Consider the following 17234-nt stretch of genomic DNA (forward strand, 5'->3'; position numbering starts at 1 on the left):
CCAGGGGGGACAGCTGCCTGATTCACCCTGGGGTCCTGGTTTTGATCCCTGACCTCTGCCTTTAACTCCCAGAGCCAGAAACCCCACTGGCCATCCCAGGGCTGCGGGTTGTGGCGTCGGACGCAACACGAGTGAGGGTGGCCTGGGGACCGGTTCCCGGAGCCAGCGGATTTCGGATTAGCTGGAGGACGGACAATGGTCAGTGGGGGGTGTGTGGGAGGGCTGTTGAGGGCAGGGGACGATCAGCTATGGGGGACCCGAGGGCAGGCAGGAGCCATGTGCCAGCACTTCCCTCTGACACTAGGTCTGGAGTCCAGCCAGACAGTCCCCTCAGACTCTACCGCCACCGACATCGTGGGGCTGAGGCCTGGGACCTCCTACCAGGTGGCTGTGTCGGCACTGCGAGGAAGAGAGGAGGGCCCTCCCGCGGTCATCGTGGCTCGAACCGGTCAGGGCCCGACCCGGCCCCTTGGCGCTCTCTCTCCAGTGCTCTGTCAGACCCCCATGGCTTCCCTCTCAGACCCTTGCTTCTCCACAGAACTCCAGTCTCCGGCTTTAGATCCCCACTGCCTCCTCCCCCAGAGGCCCTGCTTTCCCCTTCAGTCTCCTGTGGCTCCCCCGAAGTCCCTGCCTTCTTCAGATTCCTCTGCCTCTCCCCCAACACCCCACTCTTCTTGCCCCTCACCTCTCAGACCCCATTGCCTGTTTTCTGCCGGCCCTGACCCTCCTCTTAGACGTGTACACTTTCTACTCCTAATACCTCCACCAGAACCCTATTACCTTCTCTGCCAGATGCTCTGGTCTCGCAGATTCCTGTCCCCTACCGCCTCCGAATTCCACTGTCCCTTCTGTCTGAACCCCCTTCTTCCCCATCTGACCCACCCACTCCCTTCTGCTGTCAAATCCCTGCCTCCGGTTAGACTCCCATGGCTTCCCTGTAGTAGATAGATACCCAACACCTCCCCCATCAGACCCCCCGCTGCCTCTTCCATCAGACTCCCCCATTGCCTCTCCCCTCCAGATCCCCTGGGCCCAGTGAGATCGGTCCGTGTGACTCAAGTCAGCAGTTCATCTGTCACCATCACCTGGAACAGGGTTCCTGGTGCCGCAGGGTACAGGGTCTCCTGGCGCTCAGGCCGAGGTGGGGACCAGGGATTTGGGAAAGGACCAGAGGTTTGGGAGGTTGTGTGTGGGGGGCAGGTCTGGGTGGAACGGGAGCAGGGGGTTTCTTAAGGGGTCCAGGGGAGACATCGGGGGTCAGAGTCAGGACAGTCCTAGAGATACCTTCATCCTCACTCCTAGGCCCAGAGAAATCCCAGTTGGTTTCTGGGGAGGCCACGGTGGCCGAGCTGGATGGACTGGAGCCAGATACTGAGTACACCGTGCGTGTGTGGGCCCGTGTGGCTGGTGTGGACGGGACGCCTGCCTCTGCGGTTGTGAGAACTGGTAAGTGGCCCCTGGCCGGCTGCTGACCACATGTCACTGACTGGCCCGTTCTCCGTGTATTCCTGGCTGCTCCAGCTGCCCGCTCCTTCACTGATCCTCCCGTGACTTCTCTTCCCACACTGACCTACCCCACTCTGACTAGGAGTCCATGCATAGTGACCTCCTGGCTGCCCCACACTGCCCACTCCGAGGCACTGATCTCCTCCCTCTCAGGAGTTACCTGCACTGACTTGCCACACTCACCTCACACTGAGCTTCAGACAGACCTTCCTGCCTTGAGGAAGGTCTCAGTGCCTGTTCTGCCACCCTCTTCTCTGCCAGCTCTCCAGTGACCCCTTGCCCTGCCTCTGCCCCCAGACCCTCGGCCCGTGGGCAGCGTGTCGAAGCTGCAGATCCTTAATGCTTCCAGTGACGTTCTGCGGGTCACCTGGGTGGGGGTCACTGGAGCCACAGCCTACAGACTGGCCTGGGGCCGGAGCGAGGGTATGGTTCCCTGCCCCTGCCCTTGCCCTTCCTGGCTGGGATTGCCCCCTCTGGCCCGCCGCCTCTAACTCTGACTGCTACCCTATGCTCACCTGGCCAGGTGGCCCCACAAGACAGCAGATTCTCCCAGGAAACACGGACTCCGCAGAAATACGGGGCCTCGAAGGCGGAGTCAGTTATTCAGTGAGAGTGACCGCACTCGTAGGGGACCGCGAGGGCGCGCCTGTCTCCATAGTCGTCACCACCCGTAGGCAGAGCTCGGGCCGGGGCGGGCCTTGGCTGCTGCCTCCATGGCTTGGGGGCGGGGCTTGTGCTCGGGAATGGAAAAGGGACCAGGGATTGGTCGTCGTGAACCTGTGGGGGCGGGGTCTTGGGGGGGCGGTGCGCCTTCCAGGGTTGGCCTGGGATTGGCACAGATGGGGAGGGGCGGGGCCTCCCTGATGGGCGTGCTTTTTTCTCTAGCTCCTGAGGCTCCTCCAGCCCTGGAGACACTTCGTGTGGTGCAGCGAGGGGAGCACTCGCTGAGGCTGCAGTGGCAGCCGGTGCCTGGGGCACGCGGCTTCCGTCTGCGTTGGCGACCTGAGGGTGAGAGGTACCCCCGGTGGAGGTTGGGGGGGTTAGGGATCCGGGGGGAGGGGCTGGGAGTGGGGTCCCGTGAAATCCGTGAGAATGGGCATGGATTGTCAGTGGGGTCTGTGGGATTGCTGAAGGTACCTGGGATCAGTCACTTAGGTGCGTGGGATCAGGGAGGGTCATTCAGGCAGAGTCAGCGAGAATGAGGATCGCAGTCAGGAGGTAGACCCCATTGGCAGAGTCAGTCAGTGAGGCTGGCGAGGGTCATGGTCAGTAAGGTAGGTGAGGGTCAGTGAGGTGGACGTGCCCATTAATGCCAGCCTGTAGCATCCTCCTACATGCCCCCGACCTCCACTCTCACGCCTGTCCCAGGTGGCCAGGAACAGTCCCGAGTCCTGGGGCCGGAAGTCAGCAGCTATGACCTGGATGGGCTGGAGCCAGCGACCCACTACCGCATATGGCTGAGTGTCTTGGGGACAGCTGGAGAAGGGCCCCCCTCGGAAGTGACTGCATACACTGGTGTGCTCCTACCTTTACTGATGACCTCCCCTGACTTCCTGCACCCCATGACCCTGAGTGACTCCTCCTGTAGCCCCCTCTACCATTCTTAACCTGGGGTGATCCCAGCATATCTTCTGGTGACACTTCCTTCACTACACTGAATCTGCCCCAGGGTCTCCTTAGATCTCTCTGGGTTCTCAGGACACAGGCTCTGATCCCTGGTCTTTGATTCCTCCTCCAGAGTCACCTCGTGTCCCAAGCACTCAGCTGCGTGTGGTGGACACGTCAGTCGACTCAGTGACTCTGGCCTGGACCCCAGTGTCTGGGGTATCCAGCTACATCCTATCCTGGCGGCCTCTCAGAGGCCCTGGCCAAGGTGAAGGGGAGGCCTGGGTTGGGGCAGGTTGGCAGTGGGGGCTCCATGGAAGGCGTCCTGTTTAATGGAGCTCTGTCTTTCACAGAACTGCCTGGGGCCTCACAGACACTTCCGGGGACCTCAAGTTCCCAGCGGGTGACAGGCCTAGAGCTGGGCACCTCCTACCTCTTCTCCCTAACTCCTGTCCGGGACGGTGTACGGGGTCCTGAGGCCTCCATCACACAGAGCCCAGGTAGGGTGGGCATCGCAGGAGGGGCCACAAGAGTAGCTCGAGGGGCTGAGTTCCTCGGTAACTCAGCCCCCTTGCCTGCAGCGTGTCCCCATGGCCTGATGGATGTGGTGTTCCTGGTGCATGCCACTCAAGACAATGCTCATCGCTCGGAGGCTGTGAAGCGAGCCCTGGAGCACCTGGTGTCTGCACTCGGGCCTCTCGGGCCACAGGCCGTCCAGGTTTGGCCCCAGAGGCAGCCAGACTCCGGCCTGTCTCTGCCCACCTCTGGCCCCCACACCATTTTCCTGCCCTGCCAGCGGTCCAGGTTTTCTCGCAGCCCTTCTGCAGGCTCCAGATCGCCTCACTAGCTGGCTGGCTCCATATCCTGCCATTGCCGCTGACACGTTGGGTGCTGTGTCTCCCCCAGGCTCTGTGTCCCCTCTTCCTCTGGGTCATCCTCTCCAGGCTCTGTGTTCTACCCGCCCTAGGTCGGCCTCTTGTCCTACAGTCACCGGCCCTCCCCACTGTTGTCGCTGAACAGCTCCCATGACCTTGGCGTCATCCTGCAGAAGATACGTGACATCCCCTACATGGACCCAAGTGGGAACAACCTGGGTAAGGACTCCAGTGGACATGGACTCTTGGGGCTCTCTCTTGGGGAGCTCGGTGCCCCTGGGTTCTGACATGTCCTTTCTCCCAGGCACAGCCGTGCTTACAGCCCACAGATACCTGCTGGCACCAGATGCCCCTGGACGCCGCCGGCATGTGCCAGGGGTGATGGTTCTCCTGGTGGATGAGCCCTTGAGAGGTGACATCTTCAACTCTATCCGTGAGGCCCAAGCTGCTGGTGAGGAGCAAGGCTGGTGGGAATGGGACCTGGGAGCAGCTTTGGCCCCAGCAGCATTGTCATGCACGCTGCTGGACCTTTCCTTAGGGCTCAAAGTGATGATGCTGGGGCTGGCAGGAGCTGACCCAGAGCAGCTGCGTCGCTTGGTGCCTGGCATGGACCCTTCCCAATCCTTCTTTGCTGTGGATGATGGTCCGAGCTTGGAGCGGGCCGTCAGTAGTCTGGCAGCAGCCCTGTGTCAGACAGCCTTGACCACGCAGGTTTGGAAGGGGCCTCTGGGGGACTAGGTGGTAGAGAAGAGTGGGTCTGGGGGCTCTTGGTGGAACTGCCTGACCTCAAGGAGACCTTGTATCCACAGCCACAGCCAGAACCTTGCTCAGTGTATTGTCCAAAGGTGAGTGTCCAGGGTTGAGAGTATGAGTGAGGGCCACTTTTGGTGCAAGCCGCTCTGACCCTCACCCGACTTATCTTTCCCCAGGGCCAGAAGGGGGAACCCGGACAGATGGTGAGTGGCTCCGATGGGGGGTAGAGAATGGGTTGGGGGGCTCAGTGGGGCAGGGGGAGGTCAGCAGCAGAGGACTCATGATCATCTTTCCTAGGGCCTGAAAGGACAAACCGGGCCTCCTGGCCCCCCCGGCCTCCCGGTGAGTGCCTCCCCACGCCTGTCATCTGCACCCCAAGTAGCAAAGTGTCCCCTCACCAGCTTTCTCCTCGCAGGGCAGGATTGGTGTTCCTGGCCCCCAAGGACCTCCTGGAAGTGCCTCTGCGAAGGGCGAGAGGGTGAGTGTAGAGACCACTGAGGTTCCCCTAAGACAATCCTCGAAGCTTCCTCAGGTTTTTAGAAGAGAGAGTAAAAAAACAGAGTTAGAAACAGAGTATTTCTGGAAGCCTAAGTGAATGTGATAGGCTACGGCAGAGACTTTGGGGAAGGGTCTGAAGTGGAGGGGGCCGGTGGGGTTTCGAGGTCCCCTGGAGAGACTGGGCGGAAGTTCTAAGTCCTCGAGGCATGGGAGGGCCTGGCCTCATCACTGCCCCTGTGCCTGGGCTTTGGCTCCATGCAGCTCAGGGGCAGCATCTTGGCCCCACGGCTTACCCCCGCAACAGCACTTGGGCCTGTGGGGTGAGGGGTTCAGGTGAAGAAGAGTCAGTCGGCACTCCTCCAGCGAACCAGGGGCACCGAGGGAGGGTCCCTTCCTGCTCTGACCTCTTTGCCTCCTTAGGGCTTCCCTGGGGCAGATGGGCCTCCCGGCAGCCCTGGCCGCCCTGGGACTCCTGGAGCCCCTGGTCCGAAGGTGAGCAAGCCTTGCCCTCGCAGTTCACACGGTGGGACGCTTTGCTTGAGTGGGTGGGGTGGTCTGACTGCTCTGACTCTGGCTTCCGTTTACAGGGCTCCCCAGGGTGGGCCGGCCCTCGTGGAGAACCAGTAAGTTGCTCTCCCTCTCAGCATCTTCCCAGAGCTCTTTCTGCAGGGTGGGGACCTGGGGTGGTGGAGCGGGATTGGCCTGTGGGGGCCCAAACTGAAACACACTGAGATCAGACATCACCCTTTGCTCTGTTTTGTCCTCAGGGAGAGCGAGGACCTCGAGGCCCAAAGGGGGAACCGGTAGGTGAAGGATGGAGGGCAGGGAACCAAGCTGGATGTCCCAGGGAAGAGCAGAGTTGATGCCCAGCCCGACACTGTGCAGGGCCTAAGGCATCATGAGGAATAGCTGGGGACCTCTGGGGGCTTCTCCCATCTCAGGGTTCCCACACCCTGAATCCTGCCTGCTGTCCTCTGTCCCGCAGGGAGAGCCTGGACATGTCATTGGAGGCGAGGGCCCAGGGCTTCCCGGGCAGAAGGGGGAGCCTGGACCTCCAGTAAGTTCTAGAGTATGGTGGGGGGGGTGGAAATCTATGGGGGGGTGGGAGAGAATGGGGGTCTATGAGGTTATGCTTTATTCTTTGTCTCTTCCATCAGGGTCCCCCTGGATCTCGTGGGCCGTTGGGAGACCCAGGACCCCGGGGTCCCCCAGGATTTCCTGGAACAGCTGTGAAGGTGACAGTATGACCACCAAATGGTCTCATCACCTCCATGTGATCCAGTGACCTGGTGACCTCATTTGAACCCACACTACCCCTACTGGTCACTCTGAGCCCATATGACCTCTTGACCACCCCCCATCCATGACTCCTCAGTTCCTCCATGACCTTTGTAATCCAGTTTGACCCCAAGACCCCCATTCCTCCTGGGATCTTGGGAAGTGGAGGTATAGAGGGTCAAGGGTCATGATCTCTCTTCCAGGGTGAGAAAGGCGATCGTGGGGAGCGGGTAAGTAAGGGGCAAGTTGGGCTGGGGGTGGCGTGGAACCTGATTCCCCCGACCATCCCCCGACCTGCTGTTCTTTCCCAGGGCCCCCCTGGACCAGGTGACGGCACTGCTGCTCTGGGCGAGCCTGGGCTGCCGGTGAGGGAGCTTTGAGGCTCTGCTGGGGACCCTGGGGGCCATGCTCCGGGTGTGGATAGAGGAGTTGGGGGCTCTGCTGGGGCAGTGGGGTGGGGTGCTGGGCCTCAGTTTGTGGCTCTCAGTTTTTGCTCACTTCCTCCTAGGGTCTTCCGGGAAGCCCCGGACCCCAAGGCTCAGTTGGCCCCCCTGGAGAAAAAGGAGAAAAGGTGGGAGACCTGACCTCTTGGTGTCCCAGTTCTCAGGTAGAGGGAGGCGTCTGGATACAGGGAGCAGGGTCTTTTACCATCTGTTCCTCTTTCAGGGTGACTGTGAAGATGGAGCCCCGGGCCTCCCAGGACAACCTGGGATCCCGGGTGAGCGGGTGAGTTGGGGGCCAGGGGTTCTGAGTGTGGTGGGCAAGGCCCCAGCCCTCACCCTCAGCCATCAACCCTCTACTCCATCCTTATTCCCAAACCCAAATCTCTGAACCCCCTTTCAGGGCCTTCGGGGACTTCCTGGAGATGCTGGCCCCAAAGTAAGTGCCAGGACTCCCCTGGGGGGCCCAGTGGTTAAAACTCTGAGCTTCCAGTACAGCCAGTGCAGGTTTGATCCCTGATCAGGGAGCCAAGACCTTACATGGTCCAAGCCCAAGAAAAGGGATCATAAAACAAGAGAAGCAATATTGTAGCAAATTAAATAAAGACCAAAAAAACTAAAAAAGAAAACCAAAAAACGTGGCATTTGGGGAGGTCAGGTGTGAGGGGTGACACGCTGGGACCCCTGTAGGTTTAGGGGAGGCAGAGGACCGGAGGTAAGAGTCCTCTCCAGGTCAGAGGTTGCGGTTTCAGGGGTGGGTGACTGGAGTCTGAGACACTTTTCTGGGCTTCAACAGTGAAGGCCCCTTTCCTGTCTCTCCCCTCAGGGCGACCGAGGACCAACAGGGGCCGCCGGTGAGGCTGGAGAGAAGGTCAGTGCGCCCTGGGGGGCTCTCTCGGGGCCCTGGAGGGTCTGGGCAGACTTGGTTCTGACCCATTCTGTTCCATCAGGGCGAACGTGGATCGCCTGGCCCAGTGGGACCACAGGTGAGCCTACTGACCCCCAGTACCAGCTGACCTTGGCTCCCTACCCCTCCTGGTTCTGGCTTCTTGCCCTTGACCTCCACTGCCCCTGACCCTCCACCCCTCCTCACATGACTTCTAATCTCCGCTGCTGCAGGCTCTAACCCTCAACCTCAGGGACCTGCTTTTAGGTCTCTGACCCTGCTGAACTGACCTTGACTTCCACTGACCTGGCCTCTGTCTTGCTGCTGACCTCAATCCTGATCTTCTGGGACACCCATCCTGAACCTCCAGCCCTTCTCTGCCATCATCCCTCTACCTTTGCCTGCCCCACCTGAGTCAGCATTTCTGCTTCTCTTCCCCAGGGGCTGCCAGGAGCTGCTGGACGACCTGGACCTGAGGGTCCTGAAGTAAGTCTGTGACTGTGGGCCCAGGAGTGGGGCTTTACATGTTCCTCCCCATCCTGGGCTCACGCTTTCTCTATGCGCAGGGGCCACCAGGACCGGCCGGCCGCCGAGGAGAGAAGGTGGGTCACGGCCTGGGAGTCAGTCCCCCCCTATACTTGGGATTGTGGCAGGTGGGACCCTGGGCCTTTGAGTCCCCATGCGGGTCCCTAACCCATCCCTGTCCCTATCCTCTCTCCACAGGGGGAGCCTGGTCGGCCTGGAGACCCCGCAGTGGTGAGTGAGGGAGGGTGGGTATCTCTGATCACAGCACAGCCCCTTGAGCACTGTAACCCGCCTGGAAATCAGCGCTGTGGGCTCAGAGCTCTGTGACTCTGATGCTGTGACAAACCTTCCAACTCCTGGCTGTGATCCTGTGACCCCACGACCGTTGTACGGGCCGTGAGCGCTGTGTAACCCCTGCCCTGCTCCCTGTGTTGACCCTGTAACCTCTGGGCAGAGACTTCCGGTTTCATATAACCCCAGCCCCAATCAGGGCTGTAGTACTATGATCCCTTGGCCAAGCCATGTCTGTCCTGCTTTCAGGGACCTGGGGGTGCTGGAGCCAAAGGAGAGAAGGTATGTCTGGCGAGAAGTGAAGCACAGCTATTACAGGGTTGAGATCAAGGCCACAGGGCGCGCCTCAAGCAGGGCCCTTGGAGGCCACGACAGTTGTGGCATGATTGCTGGTTGGTGGGGCTCATGGAGCCTGGGGCTGAGGCTGATTGTCTTTGTCACCTCCAGGGAGATATGGGGCCCCCCGGGCCCAAGGGAGCCACCGGATTCAAAGGGGAACAGGTAAGTGTGGGAAGTGTTAGGGGGTCGGGCAGGTGACTGTTGTGTCCCCTGACCTCTGATCCTTCCTTCCACAGGGCTCACCGGGCTTGGCTCTTCCTGGAGATCCTGGCCCCAAAGGAGACCCTGGAGGCCGAGTGCGTAAATGTCGGGAAGGGGAGTGTGACAGAAAGAGATGAGGTGGTGCCTGGGAGCCCCAACTAAGTCCTGTCCCCCCTCCCCATGCCCTGCAGGGTCCCATCGGCCTCACTGGCAGAGCAGGACCCCCGGTGAGTGGCTGTGACCTCGGGTACCATCAAGGTTTCTGGGGTCCCCTCCCCTCAAGGACTGGCTATATGTGCAGCGTCACTCTCTCCTCCTCCACAGGGTGACTCAGGACTCCCTGGGGAGAAGGGAGACCCTGGGCGGCCTGGTTCCCCAGGACCTGTCGGCCCCCGAGGACGAGACGTAAGAGGACTGGACTGGGGGAGTGCTGGGGGGTGGGAAGTAGGGTATTGCTGGCATCCCTGGGAGATGGGAATCAGGGCTGACCCTCATGTCTCACAGGGTGAAGTTGGAGAGAAGGGCGACGAGGGTCCCCCGGTGAGACTCCTCCCACTGTAGTTTCTGATCCTCTGTCCTTGAATGGGAATCCCAGGGGGGTGGGGGCTCCTCCAGGTTATCCGGTCCATCCTCCTGCCTCCCATCCAGTCAGTACCCGGGCCTGTTTGGCCGCCCCTCCTTGAATTAGTTTGAGCCTAACTCATCTGTTTGATATGGTGTTCTCTCCACCACCAGGGTGACCCAGGTTTGCCTGGAAAAGCTGGCGAGCGTGGCCTTCGGGTGAGGCTTTGCAGGGAGAAGTAAGGGGGGTTCTGCATTAGAGGAGGCGGGAACAAAGGTGATGGGAAACTCTGACATGGTTTTCGGGGTGATGGAGAACCCGGGGCAGTATGGAGATCATGGGGCGATCTGCAAAATCCTGGGAGGGGGAGGGTCCATCTCACACCAGCTACTCTTCTCAGGGGGCTCCTGGAGCTCGGGGGCCTGTGGGTGAGAAGGGAGACCAGGGAGATCCTGGAGAGGATGGACGAAATGTGAGTCATGACCTCTGACCCCTGAACTCTAACCTCAGCGTCAGTGTCCAGCCCCCAGCCTCTGACCCTGCCACCCCAACCCTGCAATGCCCGACCCTCACAGGGATTTCCTGTGACCCCTCATCACAACACTCAAAGGCCACAAGGATCCCCGTGAGTCCCTCGGGTGTTTCCAAAGCCCCGCAGACTGCCGCCCCTCCTCACTGACCCTGACCCTCTGCTTCTGCAGGGGAGCCCTGGACCGTCTGGACCCAAGGGTGACCGTGGGGAGCCAGTGAGTAGTGCTGGTGTTTCGGGCACAGAGGGGATGGAGGGTTGTGGGGGTCTGTCTGGTGCGCACCTTCGATCAAGGTCAGGAGCCCTGAATGTCACCCCCAGGCCTGATCTGGCTTCTGGCGCTTGGCATTGAGGTGCAGGGAATTTGGGAGCAGAGCTGAGCTTGGGGCAAACCTGAGCTACCCCATGGGGCCCCAGAGTTCCTGTTGACTACAATTATTTCCTTCCCTAGGGTCCCCCAGGAGCCCCTGGACGGCTGGTAAGAGCTGACTGGGTCTGATCCTCTGTCATCTCCCCCACCTGCCCCTACTGGCCCCATACATCCCTTCCACTGACTCCCACTTTCTCCACTGCCCCTGGATGTCTTCACTGGTCCTCACATGCTCCTCTTCTCCTCGTTGGACTGTTCTTCTCACTGGCCATTTCCCCCACAGGTGGACGTGGGACTTGGAGCCGGAGAGAAGGTACCAGGTTCTGGGGTGGAGTGAGGCTGTGAGCGTGGAGAAGCATTCCAGCGCCCCCATGACCGGTTCTGCCCCTGGGCACGCCTGTGGCCCCAGTGCTATTCCCTCAACACACTCGTCTCTGCCGCAGGGAGAGCCTGGGGACCGAGGACAGGAGGGTCCACGAGGACCCAAGGGCGACCCTGGCCCTCCCGGAGCTTCTGGGGAGAGGGTGAGTGTGGCTGGTTCCACGGGGCCGTGTGGGCCTGGGAAACCCTGCTCTGATTTCTTCCTCTCCCATCCTCAGGGCGTCAGTGGACTTCGGGGGCCTCCAGGCCCACAGGTGAGTGATGCACTTTGTACCGTCAGCCTAAGTCTCCGTCTTGCCCTCACCTCCCACTGACCTCATGACCTTGTTCCCTTCAGGGGGACCCAGGTGTTCGAGGCCCAGCAGGAGAAAAGGTGAGAGGGCGTGGAGGTTTTCCAGCTGTGAGCCTGGGCTCTCAGATCCGTCTCATCCTTCGAGGCCTCTTACCACTCACTCTGTTCTCCCTAGGGCGACCGGGGCCCGCCTGGCCTGGATGGCCGCAATGGGCTGGATGGGAAACCAGGAGCCTCTGGTCCCCCTGGGCCGCATGTGAGTTGTGGCGGCCACTGCATGGTCGCGCCTCTTCCCTTGTCCCTTCATATGGCCCCAGTCTCCGGAGCCTTGCGGGTCTTGATGTGCTCTGGGACCAGCTGGGTTATCTGTATCTTCTCCTAGTACGCCTCCTGGCTGGGGGGTGTTACTGCCTGGCAGGCCTTGGGTTCACAGGAACTAGTGGCCCTGTCAGCAGGCAGTGCCCCTGACCCCATGACCACTGCGGACTCCCTGACTTGAGTCTCTCTTTAGGGTGCCATGGGCAAGGCCGGAGACCCAGGGAGAGATGTAAGTAAGGGGGGATGTTAGGATGGAGGGCAGCTCAGGGGTCCAGCATAAACTGTAGCCTGGTTGTCATAGTTACAGTATCACTGGCAGTAGGGTCATTGGTCCAGCCCTGTCCTTGGTAGGGTCCTGGTCCCGTGGCAGGCAGGTTTGAGCAGAGTTCTGCTTTCCAGTCTTCTCTGCCTTGGGGCCTATAGTAGGACCCCCAAAACCTGAAGCTTCTTCCCTTGGGAGTTTCAGCAGGGGACACCCTACCCTATTGAGTCTCAGCCTTGGGACCTCAGTGGGACCTCCCAATTCTGGGGGGTCTCCACCCTGGAGGAGGTTTTTAGTGGCGTCCTTCAAGTCCATGGGTGTGCTCCAGGGGATATCTCAGCGATCCTTTCAATCCTAGCAAAGACTTTTTCCAGGGACTTCCGGGCCTTCGAGGAGAACAGGGGCCCCCTGGCCCTGCTGGTCCCCCCGGAGCACCGGTGAGTCCCACTTTCATGGTACCCTTTTGCCCCCTTACTGCCCTCACCCCAACCCTGACTTCTGACCAATGATCTCTTCCCACAGGGAAAGCCAGGAGAGGATGGCAAGCCTGGCCTGAATGGGAAAAACGTGAGTGTCTAGAGTAGACACAGGGAAACCTCCAAAAAAAATGCTAGCACCTGGACACAGCCCAGACGTGCAACATACAAGGGGCTGACGCAGACACAGACTGACGCGCACTGACACCTGTGTACCTAACCCACACACACAGACACGTCCGGAAACACATGTCCACGCGCACACATGTAACACCTGTGTCCACAGCCTCACAGACACGGGCAGTTAGGTGGACATGCCAACCTGTGCCCGGATGGACCAACTCAGGCTAAAATAACCACGGCCACGGGCACAGGCGAAGAGCACAGACCCAGATGGAGAGGTGCAGACACAGGTGTGAAGCCCTCATTCAGGGACACTGAGGACCCTGACACCCGCACCCACCCTTGGATATGTGCTGTGACGGGGCCCCAGGGCTGCACGTGGACCCCTGTGGAGATATGGGACACACCGCCAAGGCTTTGACAGGTGATCCATGTGGAGACATCCCGACATGCATTTGTATCCACACTCACTCATATACATATGGCCACACAGAGCGAGGTACACACAGGACTTGCAGATAGACAGCAAGACACACGGACAATCCTTAATTCTGTTGGATCTGATGTGAATCCTCTGCCTGCAGGGAGAACCTGGGGACCCGGGAGAAGACGGAAGGAAGGTGAGTCACCCTCGCTTGGAGTCTGCTCTGGCTCAGACTGGGGCTGGGTCTAAAGCAGCCTTGTCTTCCTTAGGGAGAGAAGGGAGATTCGGGCGCCCCTGGAAGAGAAGTGAGTGTTGGCGTCTTCTGCAGCCTCTGACCCCTGACCCTGACCCTGTGATACATGACCCCACTCCTTTCTGGGGTCTCAGGGTCCTGATGCTGGCTGTATCCTCCACAGGGTCATGATGGCCCCAAGGGTGAGCGTGGAGCTCCTGGTAGCCCTGGACTCCAGGGCCCCCCGGGCCTCCCGGGGCAAGTTGGCCCTCCCGGGCAGGTGAGTGTCTGGGGTAGTTCCAGCACTTGGGAGCAACAGGGGCCATGAGGTTGCCACCCCTGGAGGCTGTGATCCCCTGTGACCTTTGTGTTCTGTCATATCTCAGGGCTTTCCTGGCGTCCCAGGGAGTTCAGGCCCCAAGGTGAGTGTGCAGATGCTGGGTGAGGGGTACGGTGTGGGGGGACTGCTCAGAATGGGGGCATTTTCCCACCAGTCATTCTTCTTCCCAGGGTGACCGTGGGGAGACTGGACCCAGAGGGGAGCAGGTGAGGCCCCCACCTTTTTCACTTGTCCCGGTAGCCATAGCACCCACACATGCACCCACACGCCCCACCCCAGGCTGGGTCCAGCAGCTTGCCTCTTGGTGTCTCCAGGGCCTCCCAGGAGAGCGTGGCCTGAGAGGAGAGCCTGGGAGCCTGGTGGTGAGTGAAGCCTGAGACGTGGTCCTTGACTGTCCCGCACATGCCTGTAGGGCTGCCTCCGCCCCCTTCCCCTTGCAGCCACAGGTGCTGTCCTGCATGCTCGGGCCCCTGCCCTGCTGGGACTCCTGTGGGCTACATGGAGGGGAACCTGGGTGACGGAACATGCCAGGGAGGGGCTTCTAGTGGCCTCCAGTAGCCCCAGCCAAGGGCTAAAGGGTCCTCTAGGCAGGAAGCCAGGGGATGAGGGTATAGAGGCTGTTTTGGGGGGCAGTGTGGGGCCTTCTCTTCTGTGGGCATCCCCTCATCCAGTTTGTGTCCCCAGAATGCAGAGCGGTTGCTGGAAAATATTGGCATCAAGGTAGGTTGATGGAGGCTGGGCACGGGGGCTGCGGGGAGCCCCACGGGACAAGTAACGCCCCCAGGGCCAGCCAGGGCATGCGTGGCTGCAGCCGTGGTCTCCCTCTTTTGACCCTGCGTGTCACCCAGACATCTGCCCTGCGGGAGATCGTGGAGACCTGGGAAGAGAGCTCTGGCGGCTTCCTGCCCACGCCTGAACGGCGTCGCGGCCCCAAGGGGGACCCGGGCGAGCGGGGCCCCCCAGGCAAGGAGGTGCGTGCTGGGTACTGAAGTGGGGAGGGGTTGTTCTGTGGAGGGTGTGGGTGACCACCAGCATGTACTCTTCTGCTCCTCCAGGGCCCCATCGGCTTTTCTGGAGAACGTGGACCAAAGGGAGATCGCGGAGACCCCGGCCCCCAGGGGCCACCTGGCCTGGCCCTGGGGGAGAGGGGCCTTCCTGGACCTCCTGGCCTTGCCGGGGAGCCTGGGAAGCCTGGTATCCCTGGGCTCCCCGGCCCGGCTGGGAGTGTGGGGGAGGCCGGAAGACCTGGAGAGAGGGTGAGCATGGGGGCTGGCGGGAGTGGCCGGGGAAGTGGGGTCAGGAGGAGCTGGACTCCCCATGGGCATAGCCCCCATCTTGGTATCTGCTTTTCAGGGAGAACGGGGAGAGAAAGGAGAACGTGGAGAACAGGTGAGCTGGGCAGGGAGTGCTTCACCGGGCGGGACTGCCTGCAGGCTGTGCTGGGATGGCCTCCCATTTCCTTTTTTTCTGCAGGGCAGAGATGGCCTTCCTGGCCTCCCGGGACCCCCCGGACCCCCAGGCCCCAAGGTGATCACCCCAGCTCTGCCCAAGCCTGTGACTGCTGTCACCAAGAGGCCACCAGTGGCTTGGGCCCCAGAAGCTCCATGTGGTGACTCAGAAGCCACAACCCTTTGGGACGCCCCCTCCCTGCCGCTGTGACAGCACAGCTCTGCCCTGTGACCCTGTGCTTGTAGGTGGCCATGGACGAGCCAGGTTCTGGGCTCTCTAGAGAGCAAGGACCCCCGGGATTCAAGGGCGCTAAGGTCTGTGTGCGGGCTCAGCCTGGGGGCCACCCCTGCCGTGGCACCAGGGCCTGGCTTGACATGTCACTCCCACAGGGGGATCCAGGCAGTGATGGCGACCGAGGCCCCAAAGGAGACAGGGTGAGACCTCCCACAATCCCACCACGCCGTCCCCCTCCTACACAGGGGGCTTGCTAGGGTGGTGTGTCCGTGGGCACGTGGCAGCGATGCTCAGGGGGCGACACTCCGCTTGCAGGGTGAGCCGGGCAGCAAGGGCGAGCGGGGAGAGCCTGGACAGAGGGGTCAGAATGGCAGCCCGGTGAGTCCTTGCCCCACAGCACCACATGTGTGCAAGCACACGGCTCTCGCTTGTGTTGTCTGGGCTGGAGCCTGCTCTGCCCGGACTGTCCCAGGGGAAGCTGGGATGGGGGACCAGACGGCGTGGCCATAAACACGTTCTCCCTAGGGTCTGCCAGGAGAGCGTGGCGTGGCTGGCCCGGAGGGGAAGCCGGTGAGTGGCAGCGGGAACAGCCTGGGCCGAGTTCTGGGGCACATTCACCCTTTTGCAGTGGACTGGCCCCTGCGTGTAGGGCCACCCATGTCCAGCGGCGGCGTGTGGTGCCTGGTTGCCCAGGTCCAAGAGCGTATGTCTGATGGCTGTGTGTGTGCACAGGCCTGTGTGTACTGTCCATGAGGGGCAGTTCGTGGGTACGGGGTGATTTGTACCTGGGAGGAGTGGGGGTCCAGAGGTGGGGTCTCCAGGCAAAGGTCTCCAGAGGGCAGGAACAGACCCATGGGAGGCCAGATTGAGGCTCAGCAGCCCCCTTCCCTATACAGGGTCTGCAAGGTCCACGGGGGACCCCTGGCCCAGCAGTGAGTACCCCAGAATCCTGCTCCCTTCCTAATGGGCACCCCCTACAATGGGCAGTCCTGCCTCAGTTTCCCTGGTAGGGTGGGACTGGCTCCCCCCACCCCATCTGGCTCTGTCTGTCTCCCACAGGGCGGCCACGGAGACCCTGGAGCACCCGGGGCCCCGGTGAGTGATGGGGAAGCACCGCCTGGTGGGCACGGGACAGGCATCAGCCCCCACATCGGGTGGATAACTTGTTTGTGTTAGTCCGTAAGTCCAGGTGCAACTCAGACCCCTGTTTCCTGCCCTTGATATTTTTTTCTAGGGTCTTGCTGGCCCTGCGGGACCCCAGGGACCTTCTGGCCTGAAGGTGAGTGTAGGCATGTGTGGGTGTGTGGCTGGAAGGAGGCAGGGGCTCGGAGCAGCCTGTCTGCACCAGGAGAATGTCTGCCAGCCTCCGGGGACGTCACTGCCCCGCTGAGCACCAAGGTGCCCCATCCACGCGGGCTCTGCTTGTGGACCGGGGCCGAGGGGCCTCTGGTCCATCTGTCGGCTCATTCAGTGTCTGTGTTCTTGGCAGGGGGAGCCCGGAGAGGCAGGACCACCAGGACGGGTGAGTGGCCCATCCCGTGGGGAAGTCACAGGGAGCCGGGCGGGGTCGGCACTGCCCTCAACTCCTGCTTCCTCCAGGGCCTGCCTGGACCTACTGGAGCCGTGGGACTTCCCGGGCCCCCTGGCCCTTCAGGCCTGGTGGTGAGTGAGGCCCCTGCGGGGACACGAAGTCCCTGCCCCCCGTGTCCCCTGCCCTCCGTGTCCCTCTCACATCCGACTTGTTCCCCGCAGGGTCCTCAAGGGGCACCGGGTTTGCCTGGACAAGTGGTGAGTCCTGGGGGTCAGGGCTGGGCTCCGGGGCTCGGGAGTCAGCGGGCAGGCCCCTGACAGAGCTCTCCCCTCTCAGGGGGAGACAGGGAAACCGGGAGCGCCGGGTCGTGATGGTACCACTGGGAAAGATGGAGACAGAGGAGCCCCTGGCGTGCCGGTGTGTGTTCAGAGGAGCTTGCTGCGGGCCTGCGATGGGGGATGTGCAATCACCTGCCCGCAGGGAGAGAAGGGCTGGGTGGCAGGGGTAGGGGAGG

The 17234-nt window shown here is 61.4% G+C and overlaps 1 protein-coding gene across 3 annotated transcripts in view; it reads left to right on the forward strand.

The window, feature by feature from the left end:
• COL7A1 (collagen type VII alpha 1 chain) overlaps nucleotides 1-17234 on the forward strand; it is a 30409-nt gene that overhangs the window by 4670 nt on the left and 8505 nt on the right. For all 3 annotated transcript variants that reach the window (XM_065933767.1, XM_065933766.1, XM_065933768.1), the window contains exons 14-86: nucleotides 73-198; nucleotides 305-448; nucleotides 1022-1141; nucleotides 1303-1446; nucleotides 1804-1929; nucleotides 2030-2176; nucleotides 2392-2514; nucleotides 2875-3021; nucleotides 3245-3379; nucleotides 3465-3611; nucleotides 3693-3829; nucleotides 4079-4205; nucleotides 4291-4437; nucleotides 4525-4697; nucleotides 4796-4831; nucleotides 4916-4942; nucleotides 5037-5081; nucleotides 5155-5217; nucleotides 5658-5729; nucleotides 5825-5860; nucleotides 6005-6040; nucleotides 6223-6294; nucleotides 6395-6472; nucleotides 6719-6745; nucleotides 6827-6880; nucleotides 7024-7086; nucleotides 7182-7241; nucleotides 7359-7394; nucleotides 7782-7826; nucleotides 7906-7941; nucleotides 8283-8327; nucleotides 8408-8443; nucleotides 8565-8597; nucleotides 8907-8939; nucleotides 9105-9158; nucleotides 9233-9292; nucleotides 9389-9424; nucleotides 9522-9602; nucleotides 9702-9737; nucleotides 9933-9977; nucleotides 10160-10231; nucleotides 10461-10505; nucleotides 10740-10766; nucleotides 10942-10971; nucleotides 11102-11182; nucleotides 11258-11293; nucleotides 11377-11412; nucleotides 11507-11587; nucleotides 11843-11878; nucleotides 12286-12348; nucleotides 12434-12478; nucleotides 13095-13130; nucleotides 13204-13239; nucleotides 13351-13446; nucleotides 13553-13588; nucleotides 13677-13712; nucleotides 13821-13868; nucleotides 14191-14226; nucleotides 14355-14477; nucleotides 14562-14762; nucleotides 14860-14895; nucleotides 14980-15033; nucleotides 15201-15269; nucleotides 15345-15389; nucleotides 15505-15567; nucleotides 15715-15759; nucleotides 16086-16121; nucleotides 16249-16284; nucleotides 16424-16468; nucleotides 16679-16711; nucleotides 16789-16851; nucleotides 16942-16977; nucleotides 17057-17137. In XM_065933767.1, coding sequence (XP_065789839.1) covers nucleotides 73-198; nucleotides 305-448; nucleotides 1022-1141; nucleotides 1303-1446; nucleotides 1804-1929; nucleotides 2030-2176; nucleotides 2392-2514; nucleotides 2875-3021; nucleotides 3245-3379; nucleotides 3465-3611; nucleotides 3693-3829; nucleotides 4079-4205; nucleotides 4291-4437; nucleotides 4525-4697; nucleotides 4796-4831; nucleotides 4916-4942; nucleotides 5037-5081; nucleotides 5155-5217; nucleotides 5658-5729; nucleotides 5825-5860; nucleotides 6005-6040; nucleotides 6223-6294; nucleotides 6395-6472; nucleotides 6719-6745; nucleotides 6827-6880; nucleotides 7024-7086; nucleotides 7182-7241; nucleotides 7359-7394; nucleotides 7782-7826; nucleotides 7906-7941; nucleotides 8283-8327; nucleotides 8408-8443; nucleotides 8565-8597; nucleotides 8907-8939; nucleotides 9105-9158; nucleotides 9233-9292; nucleotides 9389-9424; nucleotides 9522-9602; nucleotides 9702-9737; nucleotides 9933-9977; nucleotides 10160-10231; nucleotides 10461-10505; nucleotides 10740-10766; nucleotides 10942-10971; nucleotides 11102-11182; nucleotides 11258-11293; nucleotides 11377-11412; nucleotides 11507-11587; nucleotides 11843-11878; nucleotides 12286-12348; nucleotides 12434-12478; nucleotides 13095-13130; nucleotides 13204-13239; nucleotides 13351-13446; nucleotides 13553-13588; nucleotides 13677-13712; nucleotides 13821-13868; nucleotides 14191-14226; nucleotides 14355-14477; nucleotides 14562-14762; nucleotides 14860-14895; nucleotides 14980-15033; nucleotides 15201-15269; nucleotides 15345-15389; nucleotides 15505-15567; nucleotides 15715-15759; nucleotides 16086-16121; nucleotides 16249-16284; nucleotides 16424-16468; nucleotides 16679-16711; nucleotides 16789-16851; nucleotides 16942-16977; nucleotides 17057-17137 — 5030 coding nt within the window. The remainder of the gene's footprint in view (nucleotides 1-72; nucleotides 199-304; nucleotides 449-1021; nucleotides 1142-1302; nucleotides 1447-1803; nucleotides 1930-2029; nucleotides 2177-2391; nucleotides 2515-2874; nucleotides 3022-3244; nucleotides 3380-3464; nucleotides 3612-3692; nucleotides 3830-4078; nucleotides 4206-4290; nucleotides 4438-4524; nucleotides 4698-4795; nucleotides 4832-4915; nucleotides 4943-5036; nucleotides 5082-5154; nucleotides 5218-5657; nucleotides 5730-5824; nucleotides 5861-6004; nucleotides 6041-6222; nucleotides 6295-6394; nucleotides 6473-6718; nucleotides 6746-6826; nucleotides 6881-7023; nucleotides 7087-7181; nucleotides 7242-7358; nucleotides 7395-7781; nucleotides 7827-7905; nucleotides 7942-8282; nucleotides 8328-8407; nucleotides 8444-8564; nucleotides 8598-8906; nucleotides 8940-9104; nucleotides 9159-9232; nucleotides 9293-9388; nucleotides 9425-9521; nucleotides 9603-9701; nucleotides 9738-9932; nucleotides 9978-10159; nucleotides 10232-10460; nucleotides 10506-10739; nucleotides 10767-10941; nucleotides 10972-11101; nucleotides 11183-11257; nucleotides 11294-11376; nucleotides 11413-11506; nucleotides 11588-11842; nucleotides 11879-12285; nucleotides 12349-12433; nucleotides 12479-13094; nucleotides 13131-13203; nucleotides 13240-13350; nucleotides 13447-13552; nucleotides 13589-13676; nucleotides 13713-13820; nucleotides 13869-14190; nucleotides 14227-14354; nucleotides 14478-14561; nucleotides 14763-14859; nucleotides 14896-14979; nucleotides 15034-15200; nucleotides 15270-15344; nucleotides 15390-15504; nucleotides 15568-15714; nucleotides 15760-16085; nucleotides 16122-16248; nucleotides 16285-16423; nucleotides 16469-16678; nucleotides 16712-16788; nucleotides 16852-16941; nucleotides 16978-17056; nucleotides 17138-17234) is intronic.

This window comes from Muntiacus reevesi, chromosome 4 (assembly GCF_963930625.1).
Source record: "Muntiacus reevesi chromosome 4, mMunRee1.1, whole genome shotgun sequence".
Lineage (NCBI taxonomy): Eukaryota > Metazoa > Chordata > Mammalia > Artiodactyla > Cervidae > Muntiacus > Muntiacus reevesi.